At 34.9% G+C, this 24,885-nt stretch overlaps 2 protein-coding genes across 2 annotated transcripts; both read left to right on the plus strand.

Moving 5' to 3' along the window:
• Positions 1–981, plus strand: LOC122103905 (olfactory receptor 14A16-like). The gene has a single exon (XM_042674592.1). It carries the CDS (start codon positions 1–3, stop codon positions 979–981), a length of 981 nt encoding a protein of 326 aa, XP_042530526.1.
• Positions 982–23,529: 22,548 nt separating this feature from the next.
• LOC122103906 (putative vomeronasal receptor-like protein 4) lies at positions 23,530–24,582 on the plus strand. The gene has a single exon (XM_042674593.1). It carries the CDS (start codon positions 23,530–23,532, stop codon positions 24,580–24,582), a length of 1,053 nt encoding a protein of 350 aa, XP_042530527.1.
• Positions 24,583–24,885: the final 303 nt, after the last annotated feature.

The raw sequence follows: 24,885 nt of genomic DNA on the forward strand, positions 1-24,885 counted from the left end.
ATGCAGAATGTTTCATCAAGAATCATCAATGGTTCAGTGGACACAGAGTTTCTTCTCTTGGGTTTCTCTGGCCCATGGCTGTTTCAACTCCTGTATGCTGGGATTTTCACAGTGATTTACGTGGCAGCTGTCTTGGGGAATGTTCTAGTCATCACTGTCACTTCCTTGGACCCCTGTCTCCACGCACCCATGTACTTTTTCTTAAGGATCCTGTCCATCTTTGATCTATCCCTCATTTCAGCTGTGGTGCCAAAAACTATCGCTAACTCCATCACCCACCAAAACTCCATCTCTTTCCTTGGCTGTGTGGCTCAGGTCTTTCTGGTCCTATTTTCAGCAGACACGGGGCTTTGCCTCCTTACAGTCATGTCCATTGATCGCTATGCTGCCATTTGTCATCCTCTGCACTATGAAGTCATCATGAACAGAAGCACATGTATGCAGATGGCCACTTTTTCCTGGCTCAACAGTGTCGTGATATCGGCTATACACACAATGAGTACCTTTTCTTTGTCTTACTGTGGACAGCATGAAATCCACCAGTTTTTCTGTGATATTCCCCAGTTGCTAGCTATTTCTTGTTCAAAGCATATCATTGTAGAAATTGTTCTTATTCTCATTAATGTGGTACTTGATTTTTGCTACTTTTTCTGTATCATAATCTCCTATATCTATATCTTCTCCACGGTCAGGAAGATTCCATCTGCAGAAGGCCAGGCTAAAGCCTATTCCACTTGCCTCCCTCACCTAACAGTTGTAGCTCTATTTCTCTCAACTGGTTTTATTGCTTACCTGAAACCTACCTTAGGGTCTTCATCATCTACTGACCTCATTCTATCTGCTTGCTATATTGTGTTACCCCCTTCCCTTAACCCAGTCATATACAGCCTAAGAAACAGAGCTATGAAGGCAGGGTTGGAAAAACTGATCAGAAGAAAACTTTTGTCTAAACAGAATATTCTTCTGTTTCTTCAAGACTAAAGGCACTCCTTCAGGTAACATTTGTGCACGCATAGGGTTATTCTAAACTGATGAGTGCTTTCCTCAGGGTTATCTGGAATTATTGTGCTGATCCTTAATCAAACTGGAATAAAATACACTAAAAGGTTATTGGTATACCTAAGCTTGGTGTTGAAACATTATACCTCTGGAATATTGGGAAAGAAAATATAGTATATTGGTGATTCACACCTATTATGTGTTATGCTATCTTAATCATTTTTGTGTGCATTGACAGATATATGATTTTTGTGAACACAATTTTACAAATTAAACTAGAACCAATAGCTCAATTATTAACACAAGAAAAATATTCATAAATGTTTGGATATAAAATTAAATTTATTTTATCATAGGCAGTTTTCCTATTTCTGTGTATCTCTGTATGTAAGACAGAAAGAATTTTTACATAATTTCAATATGCATTTTGGAAATGCTTATTTTATTTTTAACATTACCAAGTAGTTCTTTGCTGAAATTTTGAATATGTTCTTAAGTCTCCATTCTTATTGAGTTGGATATGGAAGTAGCATAAAGAATCAAGAAGTATGTGGTTTGTTATTATATATGGTTAATATATGTTTTGTGAATATAACACCACTGGAGAGGAAAATGGAAAGATAGGTAGGTTGATAAATGATAGAGAAATGGTTGAGTAGATGATATACATAAAGTTTATAACTATCTTATAATTTTCTTCAACATGTGGAAACTAAATATAATCTATAGTAACCACTATTTTTAAAGAAATGCAAACACAGAGACACAAATTGGTAGATGATTTAGCCACAGAGAATATTTACTGCTGTTGTTATAGTAGCATGGACAGAAGACAAATACCATTTTTGTCATCATTTGTGAAAATTCAGAAGTGAACTCCTTTGAAAAAGATAATGGAAAATGGAAGACAGAATGACAGTAAAATTCAGGAAAACACAGTTTTTCCATAATAATCCCTGATCTATTTCAATTGAAGAGCAATAAATATTCAGCAATAAAATATCAATATTCAAAAAGTTTACAGTAATTGCTATCCTGACTTAAATATTACACATTGCATGTATGAATTTGCCATTATGTAGTCTATAAAAATGCACAACTATTAAGTCTGGATAGAAATAAAGATAAAGTAAATTATGTTTGAATAAACAGGATACATAAAGAATAAATAAATATTAAACTTCCAATACAAATTATTAAAACTAAATTATATCTAAAGAAGAAACCTTATTGAAAGACCAGAATCCACGAAGCTATTGCAGGAGGTATAGAGGAAAAATTAGGGCCTCTGGGCACAGGTAGAAATTTTTTGAGTAAAAATTCAGAAGTATTGCAAATCAAAGAAAGATAAATGAGATTGTATCAAGCTTAACAGTTTCTGCATGCCAATCAGCATAGCCAATGAGCTAAAAAGAAAGTCAATACAATGAGTGATTTTTGTCAACTACATATCAGATAGGAGTCTAATATCTCAAATATATAGAAATATAATAAATTAAGAACCAACGGCCCAAATAATAAATGTCTACTAATTTAAAGAGAGACTTTTCAAAAAAAGTAAAAATGGATAATATACACATGAAGAAATGCTCAATATCTCTGGCCATAAAGAAAATGCAAAAGAAAACAACACGAGATTTCACCTCATCTCACTTTGAATAGTCATTATCTAGAAAACAAGCAACAACTGATGCAGAATGTGACAAAAGGGAAGGAATCTGAATACATCATGGAGTGCAATGTAAGCTTGTTCAACCACTCTGGAATGCACTATGGAGGTTTCTCAGAAAACAACATAGGCCTGGCACAAATGGCACTATGCCTGTGATCCCAGCTAGTCAGAAGGCTAAGATCTGAGGATCTCAGTTCAGAGCCAGCTCAGATAGGAAAGTCTATGAGACTCTTTATCTCTGCTAAACTACCAAAGTGCGAGGGCAGGGGTAAGGCCAGAAGTAGAGCTGTGGCTCAAGTGGTAGAACGCTAGCCTTGAGTTAAAGAAGTTCAGAGACAGTGCCTGCCATGAGTTCAAGCTCTAGATTAGCACACACACAGACACACACACACACACACACACACACATGCCCAGATGAGATGATGTTTGGTGAAACTGAAGAGCTAAAGTAACTCCATTTGGAGATTAACCCCACCATCTTGTGCTGACTGCCCTCAGAGTAACACCAAGAGAGAAAAAAGCTATTCTCGGTTGCCATCAACCCTGCCCACCCTTAAGAAACAGAGCAATTGGTTTTGCAACCATCGAACTGTCAAATGTGGACCAATAGTTCAGAGAAAGGGCGGTGCGGTTAGGGTAGACTCAAACCTCGGTACATGGGCCAATAAAAAAATGACTATGCAATCTTAGGTCCCCCTTATTTACAATAACTAGTATTTGTCTGAGACAAGCAGAAATGGTCAGATGAGTTGATGTTAAGCGAAATGAACCCCAAGATAAAGACTCAAATGTTTTTTTCTTTCTTGCTATTGCTCCTAACATATTTATAACATGATTTCTTTGTTGCTTTGTATGTTCCTCTCCCACGGTATAACCCCTGTTTTCACTATATTTGACGTTGGTATAATTTATGGAGAGGAAGAGAAAAAACAAATCGTTTAATTAGGGATACGGGTGGACCCATTGCAACAATGAGATGTTCAAATGGTTATGTCGAAAAATGAACTTTACAACTTTGGGGGAGGTGGGGTCTAAGGGGGTGGGAGTTGAGGGGGCTGAGGGAGATGGGAAGGAATGGGAAGGGGAAACAAAGGAGGAGGCTACAATGCTTGATAAGAAATGTACTCATTATCTTGCCCATGTAATTGTAACCCCTCTGTACAGTATTTTCACAATAAAAAAAATGTTAACCAATCATGTAACTGCTTGTGTGGAAATCCCCTAAACTTGTATGTTAAATGCTATAAAAGCTGTGCCGATTTTGTGCTCAGGCCTCTTAGTGTCACTGGTTACCGAGTGCCAGGAGAACCAAGCTCGACCTTGCAAATGAACGACTCTTTTGCTGTTTTCATTGGTGTGGTCTCTGGTGGTCTTTCGAGGGTCCCGAATCAGTACAACAAAATCAACCCTAAGATAGGGACACAAGTGGTTTTTTCTTGCATGTTGTTGTTTCTAACATGTTTATAATGTACCATGTGATATTTTGCTTTGTATGTTCCTTCCCCACAGTATAATCCCTGTTTTCACTGTATTTGATGTCATTGCCCTGCATCTTGTATATACATTTCTCTAATTTGGGGAGGATAAGGGAAAAAACAAAATACTTAAATAGGGATACAGGTTGAGCCATTGTAACAATGAGATGTACAAGTGGTGGCAGGAGAGCGGGGAATGGTAGGGGAAAAACAAAGGAGGAGGCAACAAAGCTTGATAGGAATTGTACTCATTACCTTGCTCATGTAACTGTATCCCCTCTGTACAGTATTTTTACAATAAAAAACTTATTAAAGAAGAAAAAATTAAAAATAAAATAAAATAAATGGAAGGAAGTGGGGTTTTAAGAAAAGAGAGATGGAGAGACTTGGGAAAGAATCACATTTAGTGAAGTAAGTCAGACCCAAAGAGACAAAAGTTGGATGATCCCCCTTATATGTGGTAGCTAGAAACATATAAGTAAACACATAGTGTGGTATACAAGTGGTTACAGATGTATTAACTGAAATATGGTAGATTCAATGGAGAAATCAAATAGTTCAATTCCTTGGAAAGAATGAATCAAAGCCCCAACAAAACAAACACCAGGAAGTGGGTACTTTCAAAAGTAGGGGGAGGTTGGGGGAAATTGAGAGGATAGATAAATGAAGAAGAGATAGGCGGTTAAAATTAAGAAATATAAGGTAAAGGGTAAGTCAGGAGGGGTTGGTGAAAATGTTGAAAGTAATGACATTGATCGATTCATTGTATTTCATAAACTGCTTTGTTAAATGACAACACCTTTGTACAACTAAAGAAAATTTAGAAGGTAAGCATTTTCAAGTAAAAGACACACCAATTCAAATATAATCATTTGTTTGTCTTTTTATTATTTCCAAATCATTTGTTCAAAATAATTTGAAATCAAACTACCATATAGTCCAGAAATTCCAACTAAGGTATATAACTAAAGAAAGTGAAATCAGGTGGGAAAAGATAATCTGTACTTCAGTGATCATTACAGCCTTATTCCTGGTCTCCACGAAATACAAAATTTTAAATGTCCTTTAATGAACAAGAAATATATTAAGCTATAAGGATGAAATTCCATTTTATCTGACAACATGAACAGAACTGGAGAACATATGTTAAGGGAAGTAACTCGGCATTCTCACTGATATCTACAATCAGAAATTTGATCTCATTGAAGATGAAAGAATTATGGCTACTGAAGGAGGGTAAAATGGGACTGGGGGACTTGGGAAAATATTTATTAATATCTAATAATCTGAAGCTGGATATGAACAATAAATTTTGGGGTGTCACCTCACAGTACAGTGATTATACAGTGACTGTAATAACAGTGATATCTTGTGCGTTTCAAAAGCTGGAAGAATAGATTTAAGAGCATCCATGGTAAAGAAATGATAAATGTTTCAGAGACAAATATGTGTAATCTGGTTTTAGCTAGAGTCAATATACATAATTATTGAACATCACATAGCACTGCATAACATGTACAATATTTATGATTTTATGTAACATAAAAATAAAATTTACAAAAGCAATAAAATTCATTTTAAAATTATTAATAGCGAAATATTTTAAGAAATTAAAAACAGTAAAGTCAACCAAAAATTTTACATCAGCTGTTATTTATTCCAGAAATTACACTTAGAAGTCTGTATCATTCCATCCAGTAGGTGGCAGTGCAGTTAATGTTGTCACACATTGTAATTACAGCCATTGTTTAGCATTTTATTGTTGTTGGTTCTCTACAATGGGTGAAAACTTTGATAGTATTGCAGTATCTAGTGAAACCTTCTGGATTCTAGGATCTTAATTCATCAGCCACACTAACTTGTCACTTTAATGTGTTGGATGCAAACTCCTAGACTGCCTGAGAGGCATCCTATATCATAATTACAATGCATTTATACTAAATGACTTCAGATTCATGAAAGATTACAATTTCCATGACTCAAATAGACACACAGAGAAAAATAGGGTGATGCTTAAACTATTATAAATGATCAGAAGTTTTCTCCCCATTCTTATAATCCTTTATCATATTCACATTTCTATTAAACTTAATTGACGATCATTAATATAATTATTAATCACACCATTAATGGTTATTAACCACTAATTATATAATTTTAATATAATTGTCTATATAATAATGAATAATTACAATGACATAAAAGGTTTTACTGATATGGATAGTATTTACACAATGCTAGAATTCAGAATGCATAAATGTGAAAGGTAGATTTAAAATCTGTTGGCAAACTTAAGTGGATATCCAAGTATATTTTTAAGTGGAAATTTTTTCAAAATAGAAAATGAAAGGTAAGTCTCACAGAGGCAGAAAGTTGCTCCTTCTAATTGGTATTTTTGTAGACATAAATATGGACCATCTAAATAACAATCAGTAAAGCTTACATATGCTAGGACTGGTTACTATAAGAGAGTCAGCCATTATGGCTGATATTTTGATAGAGTATCAAAGCAGAAAGACGAGTGAGAAATCTTCAGTGAACCCTGACTGGAGGCTTAGCCATGTCAAAGAGCTGCAGGCTGTCCAAGCCTACACATTCAACTTTCTCTAATTGCTCCTAAATTGGGAACAGGAGGCAAAATCAGGAAAACTTTCACTTTTTACTTGAATTGGGGTTATTTGCAGTTGCTTATTACTATGAGTATAGCTTGGCTTCCTGGTATCACTAGAGATATTGTTGTTCCCTTCGTAGGGCTCATTTATAGCAGTGTGGTCCCTGGGCTTATTAATGTGAGAGTGGTCAGAATATTATGTTCATACATGGAAGACATATACCCTATAGCAAAATAAGTGTATTTCTATACCTACAAAAATATTCCACATAAAGTTTTTTTATATATAAAGGAAGTTAATTAAGCCTAAAGAACTACAAATACTTACAGAAAATAAATGAATATAAATAACCTATGTTGTCATCTCAGTCAGTTAAGAAACAAAAAAAAGTAAAATCTTGGCCTAAGGCAACACAGGAAAAGCAATATATTCTCTGAAGAAGGGCTAGAGCAAAAAGAAGTGGATTTACAGCCCAGGTGGCAGAGTCATTGCTTAAAATGTAAGAAGCTCTGAATTCAAAGCATAGTACTGAAAAAATGCCAATGGGGGGAAAAATGCACAAAATTCTAAAGCATTTAAAATGTAGCAAGTCAGTAGTTATAACAATTGTAAGGTGGTAAAAGCCAGTATTTAAACAGGATTTAGCTGGATGTAATGGTAAATACCTGTAAACTCAGAATCTGGGGAGTCAGAGGCAAGAACATATCTCAATTTGAGGCTACTGTCTTCTGGCTCCAGGTGTGTGCCAGATAAGGGTTATGGTTTAGCATTCCTAAGTTCAATAACCACAGAGACATATAACTAGATACGAAAATGCACAGCACTCGTGTGAAGAAGCACTCTAATATAAAGCCCAGATGCCCCACAGTAGATGAATGCATCAAGAAAATGTGGCATATACACACAATGAGTTCCATGCTTCCATCAGAAAGAATGACATTGCCCCATTCATAAGGAAATGGAAAAATGTGGAAAAATTAGATCAAGAAAGCCAAACCCGAAGAAACACAGGCTCCATGGTTTCCCTCATATGTATTAATTAGTGTATATCTAGGATAGTTCTAGCAGAGGATCACAATAGCTCAATAGGTATGTACATTTAAACATATAAGATGATGCTACAAAGCTACAGTAATCAAAATAGCTTGGTACTGGCAGTAGAACAGACCTCAGGACCAATGGAATAGAATTGGAAACCCAAAAATGAACTGACAGACCTATACCTATATAATTTCAATAAGGGAGCTAAAAAAAAAATAGAATGGAAGAAAGACAGCCTCTTCAGTAAATGGTGCTGGCAAAACTGGTTAATCACTTGTAGAAAACTAAATCCAGAACCTTATATATCACCCTGCACCAGAATCAACTCCAAATGGATCAAAGACCTTGCAATAAAGCAGACACTCTGAAAACATTACAAGAAGGAATAGGAGAAACCCTGGGTCTCCTTGGCACAGGCCGAAATTTTCTTAATAGAGACCCAGAAACACAACAAATCAAAGAAAGGTTGGACAAATGGGATTGCATGAAATTGCAGAGCTTCTGCATGCCAAAAGACATAGCTAGCAAGATCAATAGAAAGCCCACAGATTGGGAGAAGATCTTCACTAGCCATACAACAGACAAGGGTCTCATATCTAAAATAAACCTGGAACTCAAAATTAAATCCAACAACAAATCCTCAAAGAAACAACTACCCAACAAATAAGTGGGCTAAAGACTTAAAGAGAAACTTCTCTGAATAGGAAATAAGAATGGCCAAGAGACCCATGAAGAAATGCTCAACCTCCCTAGCCATAAAAGAAATACAAATCAAAACAACATTGAGATACCACCTCACCCCAGTTAGAATAGCTATAATCAAGAACTCTAATAACAACAGATGCTGGAGGGGATGTGGAGAGAAGGGAACCCTACTGCATTGTAGATGGGAGTGTAAACTTGTTCAACCACTTTGGAAAGTAGTATGGAGGTTCCTCAAAAGACTCCACATAGAGCTCCCCTATGATCCACACAATCCTTGTTGCTTTGTATGTCCCCACCCCCCCCATGGTATAACCCCTGTTTTCACTGTATTTGATGTTGGTATAATTTGTGGAGGGGAAGGGAAGAAACAAATGGTTTAAATAGGGATACAGGTCACTGTATTTGATGTTGGTATATATTGTGGAGGGCAAGGGAAACAACAAATTGTTTAAATAGGGATACAGGTAGACCCATTGCAACAATGAGATGTCCAAGATGTTATATCAAAAAATGAACTTTACAACTTTGGTGGAGGGGAGGAGGTTTAGGGAAGGGATTGTAAGGGGAAACAAAGGAGAAGGCAACAATGCTTGATAAGAAAAAAAAAGAATCAGAAAGAGAAACAACAGAATATAAAATACAAATAAAATAATAAGTAAAAATATAATTAAATGCCGGGTATCAGTAGCTCATGCCATGCTGAGATCCGAGGACCATGTTTCAAATCTAGCTCAGGCAGGACGACTCGATGAGACTCTGATCTCCAATTAACCGCAAGAAAAACTGAAGTGGCGCTGTGGCTCAAGTGGTTGAGTGCTCACCTTGAACTGAAGAGATCAGGGACAACGCCCAGGGACAAGTGCAGTCCCAACAGCCCCATGACAACCAATAAATAAATATATAAGGACTAGGTTGGCTAAGTTTAAAAAGCACATGGAGATAATCATATTTATATAATTGTAGTGTTGAGCAATAGGCTTTATTATGGGAAACACCTGTGGATGTTGTGCTACTGAGAAATCAGTGGGAATTATCTTTTTAAAAAACACATAAAGGGCATTTTAATATATATTAAAACATTAACTAGTATCAATATTAATATCAATTAATTATATGATATATGAAATGATATTATTAATATACAATTATAATAGGAATTATTATCAACTCATTAATATCGATTATTATCCTGTCAATATACATTACATGTATTATTTATACTTATTTTTTTTAATTTATTAAATTAGCCCCCATCAACTCTACAGGGAGATTTCAGGGTGGTATTTCCATACATATGTGTAATGTACGCTTATCAAATATATCACCTCTGTTATATTCTCTCATTTCCCTTCCCCTCTTTTGAAAACAATTTTAACTGTTTTCATTATCTATTGTCATACATGTATATATAGTACACACATATAAAGTACCTATTATTCACCCTACTTTACCTTCTCTATTCATCATCGCTTTCTCCCCTGATACTCAATCCCCCAGAGTACCTGTTTTACATTATTGACATTTATTTAGTGCTGTGCATAACTCGAACAAAGTTGGAATAACTCATATGGTGTGCTTTTGGTATATAAAAGCCCTGATTCTTGATATTTCATGGGTTTATTCCTAACATCTTCTTAGTGACACATACTGACTGTATCCCTTCTGCGAACACTCTTCCTCAATTCACTTGGACATTCACATAATAGTACTTTTGCTGTGCTAATCATATACTATTGACCAAATTTTACCTAACAAGAGGTAAAAACTCTACAGAATAAGTGAAAAAATGTCAAATTATTGGCCAAAATTTTTGGTTGTTTTCTCCTGAGGAAGCTAAATTGAGGTCATCAGGAATCCAATAACATAGACCACCAGGTGAATACTGGCCTAAGACAACTTCATTAATGCATACTTTTGAGCGTCTACACTTCTTCATAATCAACACAATCAACACAATCAACTTTACAACAAGTTGAGTTGAAGAATGTATGAAATATAAGCAAAGGAACAATTAACTGTGAAGATACATTTCATAAAAGTGATATTACTGACAATAAAATTTTGTCATGAGTGTCACAAATCGAGCAACTTGATTGTTCTTTGTGGAATAAATATAAAGATATTTTAAAGGCATAATGGTTAAGTATGTGAGCAGCTAGTGATTGATGGCTTTAGTATACATTTTCACACACAAAACATGATCTTGCTGACCACGTACTTCACTTCTCAATTTTTCAATTATGTAACTCCAAAAACTGACTAAAATTGAAGCTTTCGTTTTTGCTCATCTTTTATAGAACTAATCCACATTACTATAACAATAAGTTTATTGTAGCACTTTATTTTATATGTCCCAGGGCTTGAATTCTGGGCCTGGGTGTTTTCCCTGTGCTCTTCAGTTCAAGGTGAGCACTCTACGGCTTGAGCCACAGCACAAATTCCAGTTTTCTAGTGGCTTTTTAGAGATAAGAGCCTCATGGACTTTCCTGCCTGGGCTGGCTTTAAACCTTGATCAGCAGATCTCAGCCTCCTGAGTAGCTAGGATTACAGGTGTGAGCCACTGGCGCCCTGCTATTGTAGTACTTTTAGGTGAGCAGGATCTTTTGATTGGGTGTGCCTTGCATTGCCTAATATCAGCTGGTACATGAAGAATCTAAATTAATAAGTTGACCTCATTATCATCACAGCTCCATAACTTGGACTCCTCTGCTTTAACAGACCATAATTTTGAGCAAATAAATGTAGATTTCAAAATTTGAAAGAATCCCAATTGAGTTACAAATGAATGGTTTCTTTCTATGAAGCACCTAAGAGTCTGTCATAGCTGAGGTATGCCAGGATCCTATAGACACCTTGCATTCAAAGCATGCATCTTCCCTTCCCTTGAGCATCATTAAACACCACAAGAACGGTGGCCTGCTAATGAACATAAATACAAAGAAGAATTAGTGTCTGTAGTAATGAGGTAAGGTTTTTGAATCAAGGTAAACTTTTTGTAAATAAAGGTTATGAAGAGGAACCATGGGACTTGTTAAGCTAATAAGATAACAAGTAACCTCTTGAATCTTATCCTCAGATATCTGTCTCCTGGGATTCCATCTTTTCATTAATCATGATAAGTCTTATGAGTAACAGTTAGAAGGCAAACAGCTAATGCAAGTGGGAATCTCTTGGGAAACTGAGAAACTAAGAACTTAGTACCACACTTGACTGAGAAAAGTAAAGGGCCCACAAGTATTTGTAGGAGAAAAGCTTTAAGAAATAAGGAAGACAGGACTAGAGGATATTGGCTTTGGGAGAAGGTAGAAGCTGAATGTGACTTAGGCATGCACAAACAGAATTTCTAATGATTAAAATATATAACTTTTGTCCATTTTGCAAATTTTTGGAAATAACATGAAAGTAAAACAATGTTCAGAGTTTGGAAATCTCTTGTTTTAAAGACCAATTCTTCCCAGAGTTGTAATTTTCTCTGAAGTTAATGTGTAAATTTAATACTGCATCATTGTGCATATGCAGAATGCAAAAGTTTCTGAGAACTTCTGCTCAAAATCTTTCATTAGTGAATGAAGCAAGTTAAAAGTCTTGTAATTGGGTTCACATATAATATCATTATAGGCAATCATATAGACATAGAAAGTATACTAATAAAAGTCAGGGTTTGGAGAAAGAACTGAGAATTAAGGACCAGGTTGATTTTTCTTTTTTTTTTTTTTTAGCAAGGGGGTGGGTAGATATGTGAAATTAGGTAGCAATGATTCTATACTATTTGTGGATATACTACAAAAACTATATTTTATATTTTTACATAGATGTATTTTTAAGTATGTAACTTGTACTCAATGGAATACTAGTAAACTGTCCCCTTTGATTCATTTGCATAATTTATTGGAGAAGAAAATGCTATAGTATATTCCAAGGTCTGGTCATAATAGAAAGAACTTGGAAATAAAATCCATAAGTCAAGTTATGAGAAATAAGATATAATATCATCATAAAAATTGATACCGGAGGAAAACTTAATGTGGGAAAAATGCAATTACAACTATTTACATTTTTGTGCCTCTCCTAATATCAGATCAATTCTTAATTGGTTTATATAAAAGGTATATTTTTCGAATTCTGACCAGCATTTTCGTTTTATCCTTCATATTCTACATAATATTCTACTTATGTACATATCCTTTTTAAGCTTTTCCATTGACATAAATCAGTTGTACAAAATGGCTTTGTTTTAACTAATCCATGTATGACTGTGTATGTATATATATGTGCATGCTTCTGTGTGTGTTTGTGTATGTCTTTGTGTATTTGTATGCATGTCTGTGTGTATGTATATGGGACTTAATGATCACTCTACTATAATAAATAACCTTAATCTTTGTTCTGGCATGAAGATTTCTTTGAAACTGTGCATTCAGTTCTTTCTTTTAATATACATTTGGAGATTAAGGGGAAAAGTGCTTATTATTCTAGACTCAAGTGTTCTCTGCAGGGAAGACAAGGCTTGCATCCCAGACTCTGTGAGTGCTGAGCCTCCCATTCAGACTGTGAGGAGTCCTAATTTAAATCTGCTTAAGTTTCTCCAAATTTGTTTCCATTGACTTGTTATTACTACTTTGGCACATACCTCATAATATCTAACCAAAATCATAAAAGCAATATCCTAAACTCTAAATCCATTCACTGAAGCACAACCAAGAAGATACATATAATTCAGAAGACATGCCACCAGAATGGAGACCAATTATTAAAAACAATCAGATGTAGAAAATAGGGTAATTCATTGTATCTAATGAGGTGCAAGGCATCCTATGGGTTCAGAATTTTATCTTATAGAAATCGTTAAATAGAGATGTCTTCTAAGAAACACAGGAGAGTATAAATTTTCAATTTTTTTCCCTTTATACATTTACTTCCAAATTTGTATTCAGTATAATAAAAATAAAAAATTCAGCAAGAAGAGAAATCAGGCAAATGAAAATTGTTAGCTAATTGGAAAAGGAGTATTAGTATATTTACAGATAGTCTATTTAATCTATAATGAGTTACTACAAATTTTAATCGAACTTAGCATGTTTGAAAGTCATAAAATCAGTATATATATTAAATTATTTGATTGTCCATTTCTTGTCAATCAATAGGTGTTGAAACTAAAAATGTTCTACAATGCATCAAAATATTGGAATTCTTAAGAGATTAATTAGAAAAACTATGCAAACCTATAATCACAAAGGTAATGTGTGTTATTAGTGTGAAGATGAGAAAATAAACTAACAAAATGTAAATAAAAGTTAAAAAAAACCTTCATCTGTAAACAGGACCCTGGGCTTCTGAGATAAATCCAGAGTTCATTCCTTTAAAGAGTATTTTCTAGAAATGGTTCTGAAACACAAGTACTTGTGAAAAGTGAAAATTGAACTGAATTTTATATCATATCAAGTTAATTGAAAATGATTCTGAAACCAAGTGTAAACCGAAAGTAAAATAAAAAAAACTATAAAAAATAACATAGGCAAAAGCTGTCATGCATTAGAATTACATTAAAATTTTTATTTAATTTCATTTTTAAAGCTTATTTTACCTCTGGTTGACACTGTAAAACTGGCTATTCAAGAAGCTGAGTTCTGACGATCAAGGTTCAAAGCCATCCTGGGCATGAAAGTCTGTGAGATTCTTCTCTGTCCAATGAACAACAACAAAAACAAAATGCCAGAAATGAAGCTATGTTCAAAAATGATAGAAAGCTAACCTTCAGCACAAAAGCTTAGGGACAGTGCCCAGGCCTTGAATTCAATCCTCAGCAGTACTAGCACACAGCATACACACACACACACACACACACACACACACACACACACACACACACACACACACACACACACACACACACACACACACCAAACTAATTTTTCTCTGAGTCCTGGGTCATAATGTTTGTATTTTCCTGTTTCTGACTAGTAAATTAACTCAGATTCACTGGCTTAAAACAACAGAAATTAGTTACCTTATAGTTCTAAAGGATCTAACAGCTAAAAGGTCTCCATGGCTCACAATATAGTAGCATCCCATTTCTTTTTAGAGGGTCTACTGGTCCACTTTGTAGAAGCAACCTATGCCCCTTGGTCTCTGGTCTCTTCTATTTTTAAAGTCAACAGCACAGCATCCTCTCCTTTCCTAGAGCTTCATGATGTCAGTCTTGCATCTCTGAATCAGAGCATCTTAACTTTTGCTTGTACCAGAGTTTGAATACAGGGTTCTGTGCTCGCTCCCTTGATTCTTTACCACTTGAGCCATGCCTCCAGTCCTGATGGCTTATTATTTTGTACAGAAATTGTCTCAGACTGTTCTTCCCCAGGATGGCTAAGACGGTCATCCTCCATTTCTCTGAATTCTGAGTAGCTAAACCTGGGATGGCATGGGATCTTTCTAGATAAACCAAAATAATCTTAACAATTATGTCTGAAAATTCTTGGTATCCAAAAATTTGTATATGGACACCATGGGAAAGAATCAGTTCACCTTATTATAGAACTTACTGGATATACTTGAAACAAGTTTGTGAAATTCTGGTTAAAATAAAATAAATTCATCCATGCATACTAATGTTTAGATATGAATTATACTTTTTATTGTAAACATTGATATGCTATCTCTCTTAAATCTGACTACCAAACAATTTTCCTTTTGCTTTAATAAGTCTATTATGATCTAGCTGAGATCCCCAAACCACTAGAGAATAAGTGTAGAGGCCACCAGGATACTTACAGCCATGAAGACAGATCAGAAACTCTGACAGCTTTGTTCTTATTTTCAAGGCAGATTTATGTTTTCATTCTCTTCCTGTCAACAAAGATTAAAATCAAACAAGCTATTTGGACATGGTCTAGGGAGATGAACTCACACAGGAAAATGTTTGGGGCGCACCTGATCCTACACTGTTATTCAAGAATTAGCCTTCTTTGTTTTGTTGACTTGCATTTCTAATGTTCCCAAGGCCTACACTGATGAGTTGATGGCACTGCTTTATAATCATATCTCCTCTCTCAGTTCCACATGGACTTACTTCAGTGGTTCTCTGGCTCTTTCTCTCATTCACTAACTGTGAGTACTCAGGATACAGAGAAAGGGTAGGCAAAGTAAAATATTTTCAGAGAATTATTGTTAAGGAGCATTCTCATGGAATTTTAATAGAAAGTCTTACTGAATCCAAAGAAAACACAGTAGATATTTCCAGATATGAAAATATCAACTTTGTGAAATACTTGTCATAAATTTATAGGATTGTGAGAGGATTTTTAACTCGTTGATACATATGTAAACTGAAATTGTATTCAACTTTTATTTTAATAGGTTCTCTATTTATGTTACATTGCTATATGAACTTAGGTGACTTTACATCTAGTAAGAAACATCAAATCAGAAATAATTCACTGTCTTCAAGTTGTTGCTTTTTTATTTTGAAACTACTGTAAATTACTTCAATTTTAACTGTTTTACTGTGCTATGTTAAGTTGTAATATTCAAACTTGCTTCAGCTTTCTAATATACTTTTTCTTAAACTGTGTTAATTTTCAAAAGTTGTAGCATAGTGGGGTGCTGCTAGACCCAGAGTGTGTAGAGGTTGGTTTGCCTTCCCTTCCTTCCCTCCTTTTCCTCCCTCCCCCTCCCCTTTTCAGCTCTAGCCCCTTTTCTCTGTTTCCTGAGGTGGAATCCAATGCAAGTTTTCGCAAATGTCTTAGAAAATCGCTACAACAACCATCTTCATCTTTATATGTTTTTCTCAAATGCAAAGAATTAAGGGGGGAAAGTTTCAATCTCCAACTCAATTTCCTTTCTAGATAGTTTTCCTGTACCAATGCATACATCTTCCAAAGCTGTGCTAATATTGATCCTAAAGTTCTTTTGAGCACAATAACATAACTTATGGGGTGGAGGTGGAGGGGTAAGGTGAGGGATACATGACTTTTTCTTTTCTTTTTTTTTTTTTGCCAGTCACGGGGCCTGAACTCTGGGTCTGGGCGCTGTCCCTCAGCACTTCAGCACAAGGCTAGAGCTCTACCACTGGAGCCACAGTGCCACTTCCGGCTTTTTCTGTTTATGTGGTGCTGAGGAATCGAACCCAGGGCCTCATGCTTGTAAGGCATGCACTCTACTGCTGAGCTACCTTCTCAGCCCCATACATGTCTTTTTCTTAGGTAACAATGCCCTTTCCAGTGAAATCAGATTTCTATGTGCATATTTCTTCTTTCTACTTGTTTTCTACCATTCCCCAGTATAATCTTTCATTTTTTAAAAATTCCAGTGGTCAATTTGTATAGTACTGATTTCTGTAAGGTTTTGCAATTCATAAAAGATTGTAGGGTCTAACTTTGTGTGTGTGCGTGTTTTCATATGTGTGTGTGTGTGTGTGTGTGTGTGTTTTAAACTTCTGGACAGGAAACCTATCATCATTTATTTGAGAGGAGGCTATAGTTAAAATGTCAAAAGAGAGAAATTGAGAGAAGGGGAGTGAGAATGAGGGGGGGGGGGGAGAGGAGAGAGGGAGCGGAAGAGGGAGAAAGAAAATAACCTGTGTATAATATACCTGAACATCATGTTTTATACAACTCTGTGTGTGAGTGTGTGTGTGTGTGTGTGTGTGTGTGTGTGTGTGTGTGTGTTTTAAACTTCTGGACAGGAAACCTATCATCATTTATTTCAGAGGAGGCTGTAGTTTAAATGTCAAAAGAGAGAAATTGAGACAAGGGGAGTGAGAATGACAGAGAGAGAGAGAGAGAGAGAGAGAGAGAGAGAGAGAGAGAGAGAGAGAGAGAGAGAGAGAGAGAGAGTGGGAGAGGGAAAGGGAGGGAGGGAGGGAGAGAAAGAAAACAACCTTTGTATAATATACCTGAACATAATGGTTTATACAACTGGAGAATCATTCTAGATTAGTTACACAGTTGCATCCACCAGTGTGACATTGTGAGGTACAGTTGTACAGGAGGTGATTTTGCATAATATTTCTCTTGTATATTATAGTAAAATTTGAAAATATATTGAAGTAAACTTGATTTTCTTTTTGTCCCAAGAAAATATTAAGAATTATTGTTGTGGTTCTGATGAGCTACAGATTTTTTAAAAAACTCATTTCTGGATGTTCAGAGCCACAAATACTTTTGAGCCTAGTTTTGCTCAAATATGAATTTAAATAGGTATCAATCAAACTGTAACTAAATCTTTCATAAACATTTGGTGACAATTTAATGGAAAATAAACATATTTGCAATTGCTGGAAGTTCAGGCATAGTTAAAGTAAGAATTATATATTTCATAATAACTGGGTCACTAAAACCCGTGTACTAAATAAATTGTCCAAGTGAAACTCAACTAAATTTGTACTTTGTGTATTTCCTGAAAGTAAAATTGCTAACTGCTAATTAACAAGTCTGTCACGACACTTAAATATTTGAAGATTCTACAAACTAATGATGATTATATTGTTGTAATAATTAGGGTATTTCACATTAAAATAAAAATCCTATCTCTGGAATATTTTAGAATTGCATTTAAAACTGCCTGAAATGTAATTGATTCCTTTGCAATACTTTAAATGATGTTAATAAACTCAGATAAAAAAAACGAAAAATGTTGGCTGGGAAGGTGGCTCAGTGGTAGAGTGCTTGCCTTGCATGCATGAGGCCCTGGGTTCGATTCCTCAGCACCACATAAGCAGAAAAAAAAAAAGCTGGAAGTGGCACTGTGGCTCAAGTGGTAGAGCGCTAGCCTTGAGCTGAAGAGCTGAGGGAAAGCACCCAGGCCCAGAGTTCAGGCCCCACGACCAGACACAAAAAAAAAAAAAAAAAACTAAAAATGTGTAGAATTGTCAATGTACATATCTGAGGAAGTGAGAAACATGAAATACATCTGGGAAGGGGCAATTGCAATGGGGAAGAATGGTGGAAGCGGTGACTGTTCAAGAAGCATTGAACATCTAAATCGACATCTTAACTTGTCACTCTCTAATTGAAGCATGTATACCTGAGAAATTAAAATTAACTAAATGAAACCATTTATGTAATAAGTATGAATTGCCATGATCGGATTGATGCTTGTCTGTTTCATAAAACCCTTAAGTGAAGTGCCTTGTTTAGAAAGTTCATATATTTTTTTTAATTTTAAAGATACTATACAGAGGGGGTTACAGTTACATGAGTAAGGTAATGAATATATTTCCTACCAAGCAGTTTTACCAATTCCTTTGTATTTTCCCTACTATTCTTTCTTTCCCCACCTCCCCAGGTCCTCCTCCTCCACCCCTCCCCAAAATGTTGTAAAACTCATTTTCAACATAGGTTCTTGTCCATCTCATTGTTACAATGGGTCAACCTGTATCCTTGTTTCAGCATTTTGTTATTTACTTCCCCTCCCCTAATTAGAAAAATGAATATACAAGATGCAGATGCAAGGCACCAACATCAAATACAGTGACAATAGGGGTTATGCTGTAGGGGGAAGAACATAAAAAAGAAACAAAAAAATCACATAGTATATTAAAAACAACAGCAACAAAGGAAAAAAACCCTCGTGTTCATAAATTGGGGTTCATTTCGCTCAGCATCATCTTAGAAGGTCATAGGTACATAGCTTTTGACCTTTTCTGATTGTCTGGTAAGATTATCATATTTTTGAGTAATTCATTTTCTACCATTGGAAAAATCATTCATCATACCCCTTATCTTTTTACCTGAAATACTCATCATCAATGCATGTTGTCAGTGACCAGTAATAGATCTTAAAACGCTGCTCTATGAATAACATAAAATTAGGGAATGGGAATAACATTTTGCCTCATATACATAGGCTATTATTTTGCACAGATTGTCTTCTCCAGTCTGTGGAAAGCTGAGTGCTGAAACCATTCCACATGATTTAAAATAACACTATTTTTGTCTTCCACAAAACAACACTTTTCTGACAAGTAAGTTTTTATATTAAAAATAATATAAATATTCTAATAAATTTCTTTTCTTCAAAAACTCATGCTTGCGCTTCTATACACAAATTCATACTTTCATGAGATTTTTCTTTAGTTTTCTATCTTAAGACCAAGGATATTTTAAGTTTTCCCTATCCATTTGATAGTAATATCCCTCACCTGTTCTGCATATTATGTTCACAGTAGAATAGTTGTATAATCTGATAAATTAATATGTATTCAATAAATAAAATGTAAGACAGATACTGTCAAATTACTCAGTAAAATTACAACAGATTTTCTGTTATTTGATAGAATTTACGTGGAATTATCTTATTTGTGAAGACCTAAGTACTTCCTAAGGCATGAAGGGATCTCTATATTAAGTAAAATCTCAAGGTATAGATCATATTGTGATAATTTTGATGCATTTCTATTGTTGTAACTTAAATGTAGGGAAAAGCAACAAAACAAATAAAAACTAATATTCAGTTGTGTTCTTCAAGTGCTAAATTATTTTGATTTCCAACTTTCTAATTAATTTCAACATTCTAATACTCATGTATTTTCTGAACCCTGTGTTTACAGTGGACCCATGGTGGTAATTCATTATAAATTCTTTATTTTCCATTGATAGATTATCTTAATGTCATTCCATGAGCAATCTTATGTAATTTTGTGTTTATATTCCTTTTATGGCTAAGGGTGTTTCAGATTTGTTAATATAAATATTAGCCATTTGTATTTGTTCTTATGACTTCTCTCTGTGCAGTTTGCTTTACCCAATTGTTTAACATATGTAATCTTTATTAAATTCAGGTATGTTCTAACAAATCCTAATTTCTTCAGTTTTCATTATGAAACAATGCTGAATTCTGTGAAAGGCTTTTTCTGCATGGATTGAGAGGAACATATGATTTTTTTGTTCTAAGTTCTATTTATGTGATCCTATATATTTAATAATTTCTGTACTTAGCTCATACATACTTACTTATATCTGAGGGATGACATCAATTGAACATTTTATACAACATTTTTATATTCTCTTAAGCTTTATTCACAGATTTTTACTGAGAATATTTGTTTCAATGTTCACCAGAGAAACTATAGTTCTTTTCTTTTTTAATGTCTGCCTGTTTGGGGGTTTGGAGTAATATTTGCTTCATAGAATGAGTTCACTGATATTCTTTCTTTTACTATTTTATGAAAGCATTTGAGAAATATTAGTATTAGCTCTTTTTTAAGTGAACACAACTAACCCTAAGCTTTTTTTTAAGAGAGAAACTTTACTAATTCTTTAATTGCCTTGCTTTTTACAACTCTGTTGAAATTGTTTATATTGTCATAGTTCAATTTTGGCCACTCCTACGCATACAGAAATATATCTATTTCGTCTAGATTTTCTAGTTTATTTGAGTATATTTAAAAAGAATTATCTCATGATTTTTTAGAATCTATGCTATTTACTGTATCATTTTCTTCCTCATCTCTAATTTTGTTGATTTGAATCTCTTCTATCCTTTTATATCTATGGGATTATCATCCATATTTATTTTTCAAAGAACCACCTTTTGTTTCAGTGATTACTTCATTGTTCTTTTACTCTCAATTTCATTCATTTCTGCCCTAATTTTTCCTATTTATCTCCATCTACTTGTTTTAGCTTTGATTTAGCATTATATGATTATTTATTTGATCACTGAGTGTTATTTTGAGGGTGTCCTAGGTTTTGCTGTTGTTTTTAATACAAGCCTTCCTAACAATGAACTTTTCTCTTAACTCTGATTTTGCTGTATATGAATGAAGGTTTGTGATAGGATTGGTAGGATGCCTTTTTATTTTCATTGGTTTCCAGGAACTTTTAAATATCTCCTTTTTAAATGTCTCCCACCTGTCATTTAACAATGTGTTATCAACTTTCATGTTTATTAAATCATACTTTTATTACCTTTAAGCAGTTTCATAAGAGGTACCATTCAACGTCACCCTTTAATATGCTCTCTTATCTTTAACAAACTCTTCTCAATTTTCACAGGATAAGCATTGAATACTTTGACTTCATCCATACCCCTTGTTCTCTTTATTCATCTTACTCCTTCTTCTTGACCTCACTGCACACACACACACACACACACATTTCATGTGCAACTTTTCTGGTATTGATTGTGTTAGTCTGTGATTTAGCTCTTCTAAACCATTCATCATATGAATTCTCCCCTGCAAATATCATACTTTGATAAACACATACATATCTTTTCATACAACCTTATATTTACTTGTACATTTATAAGTTAGTTGTAGTTTTCATATATGATAGAAAGCATACCTCCCTGTTTCTCTGGGCCTGACTTATATTACTTAACACACTCTCCATGTTTGAAAAAATATTTTCTGCAGTGTCTTTTGCTGTTGAGTTCTAGTTTAATTCTTTATGAGAATGAGTTAAAATACAGGATTTTTCATGTTTCTTTTATTGCTCATGCAGTTCTATATTCTAGGGTATAATCTCTTCGGGAGATAGTTTCTTGGGTTACTGGAAAGAATTTGTGCTCTTCAGATGCCAGGTAAATCTCTGTAGCAGGTCATTGGACCTATGAGGTCATTTCTGTTTGTGGATCATTTCCTTTTATTAATATGATTTAAATTCATTTATCTCTTGAAGTCAGTTTTATCTGATTTATCTTGAAGTCAGTTTTATCAGAGAGAAGTATGGCCACTCCTGACAACTTTCATGGTCATTTATTTGGAAGGTACTTTTCCATCCTTTCAGCCTTAGACTATGCTTGCTTTTGTTTCTTGAAAGGAACAAATGATTAGATCTTGTTTTGTGTTGTTGTTGTTGTTTGATGCAGGATGATGTTCTGGGTCTTATGATTGGAGAGTTGGGTTCACTGGCAGTAATATTACTGAGAGCTTTATTTATTATGATGTTGTTCAGTTATTTTCCCTGCTTTATTTCCCATCTGTATTTTTAATTGTTTCCTCCTAAGGTAAGGATTCTGTTTAATAATTTTTGCAGTGCTGGTTGAATGGACATGGATTCCTTTTGTTTGTCACAAAAGTTTTTAATGTCTCGTCTCCTGAAAGATAGAGATATATGAAGCAATTGTGATATCTTTGTTGTTCTTGTATTTTCTATATGTGTATTTATACATAAATTTCTATCCAGTTCTACTTTCTCTCTATAGGTTTAGTTGAGAGAAAAGACTAAGTGGGTCTGTTCCCTCTCAGAGGCTTTACATCAAAGAAGGGCCACAAAGTTTAAGGGGCTGACTTATGGACTAGTTGCTGGTATTTTTATTGTTTTGCTTAAGGTTGTTGACTGTCAGGTGTGGCACAACTGCATCTGTCTATTTGTAGACTCTGTTGGACTTTTTCCTTTTTCCTTTGAAATTATATCTGTTGTTGTAGTTTCTAAGCAGTTTAAAAAGGGATTATAATTCTATCAGTCAGATTATGAGTACAATGCTTCTTGGTTATTGACACTTGTCTTGGTCATGGTTGTTTGCCCTTTCTCTTTCCAGTCCTAAAACTCCTTTATGTGCACTATTTAAAGTTACATATCTTGGGAGCTAATCCCAATATGTTCTAGGATTCTGGGGACCCCCATCATTTCCTACAGTAGGAGCAATAGCTGTCACCCTGAGTATCTAAGCAGACCCGGTGGCTGTTCATTTCCTGTGAATATTCACAAACTTTCCCTTACAGGCCATGCTGTGGTACTCTTATTTGTGGTTCTCCTTTCCTTGCCATTCCTCTGACATCATTGCTTTAAATTAACAATATTCCAGGTTCTGGCTGGCTTTTTTTCTTTTTTTTGTCAGTTGTGGGCTTCAACACTGGGCCTGAGCACTCTCCCTCAGCTAGGTCTCTGCCACTTGACCCACAATACCACTTCCCTTTCTCTGAGTGGTTTATTGGAGATCTCAGCCACCTGAGTGGCTCGTATTACAGTCGTGAGTCTCCAGCATACAAGCATCCACCAATATACCATGATTGTAACAAATTCTATTATAAATTGTCCTGCATACTACCAACCTCTCATTATATCTTCTCTCTTGTCTCCCAATGAAGCCTTTAAAAATGCTAATTCCTTATCACTCCAGGGTCACAGGAGACAATCCAGATACAGTCCCAGTGCCAGTTCCTCCACCAAGAAGTCCAGCCTTCTCTCCCTGGAGGGCACAACAACTCCACCTCCAAGGCCTTAGGGTCATGAAGATGAACGCTGTTTCCATCCACGTTATCATTCAACAATTGTTTTTATTCCAAACCAGCATTGGCATCTCTGCCAACGTTTTCCTTCTTTTCTTACATATTTTCGCATTTCTCCAAGATTTCAGAGTTAAACCCACTGACATAATCAGCTGTCAATTAGCCTTTGTCCATATCGTAACGCTTCTCATTGCACTGTGTCTATCTTCTTCAGACATTTTTGAATCCTTAAAATTGCAGAGTGACTTCAAATGCAAAGTGTTGATTTATATTCACAGAGTGACTAGGGCTATTTCTATCAGTACCACTTGCCTCCTGAGTATGTTTCAGGCCATTACTATCAGTCCCAGCACCTCCTGGTTAGTGAGATTTAAACACAAATTTATAAACTATGTTATCTGCATAGTCATTTTTTTCTGGTCCTGTAATTTATCTTTTGGTAGTATCATCATCTTCCATACTGTATTATATTCTAACACAAGCCAGAAGAATCTAATAAATATCAATGAACACTGTTCAGTAGCCCCTAGAAACCCCATCATCATGGAACTAATTTTCATTCTGACATTGTTCAGAGATGTCTTCCTGGTAGGACTTATGCTGATGTCCAGTGCATACATGGTGATTCTGTTGTTCAGGCATCAGAGGCAATCACAGCACCTCCACAGCACCAGGCTGAACCCAAGAGTCTCCCCAGAGCAAAGGGCCACAAGGACCATTCTGCTGCTGGTGAGTTTCTTTGTGATCATATACTGGGCAGACATCATCATCTCATCCTTCTTATTCTTATTATGGAAATATGACCGAGTTCTATTGGGTGTCCAGAAACTAGTGCTCAATATCTATGCCACTGTTTGTCCTATAGTACAAACCACTTCCCATAAAATTATAAAAGCTACAGTGTAAAATATAAAATGTATTTGTGCTATCAAGTAAAAATATCATTTTAAAAGTAAATAGGTTACCTGCTGCCAATTTCATTAATCAAAAAGTTAGACATGATGTTTTTCTTTGATTTAAAATAAAATGTATGGGTGTAAATTAGGTTGTTAGGTTATCTACTTGGTTATTATTAGCTCTTTTGGTCCACCATGATTTGATTTCCTCATATATTTTATCCTTCCACTTTCATTTCATTTTAATTCAGAAAAATATTTTTGAAAATATTGAAGAGCTCTTTTTAGAAATCACTATATATTTTCACTTACC

This window comes from Dipodomys spectabilis, unplaced genomic scaffold (genome assembly GCF_019054845.1).
Source record: "Dipodomys spectabilis isolate Male_0828 unplaced genomic scaffold, ASM1905484v1 ptg000019l, whole genome shotgun sequence".
Taxonomy (NCBI): Eukaryota; Metazoa; Chordata; class Mammalia; order Rodentia; family Heteromyidae; genus Dipodomys; species Dipodomys spectabilis.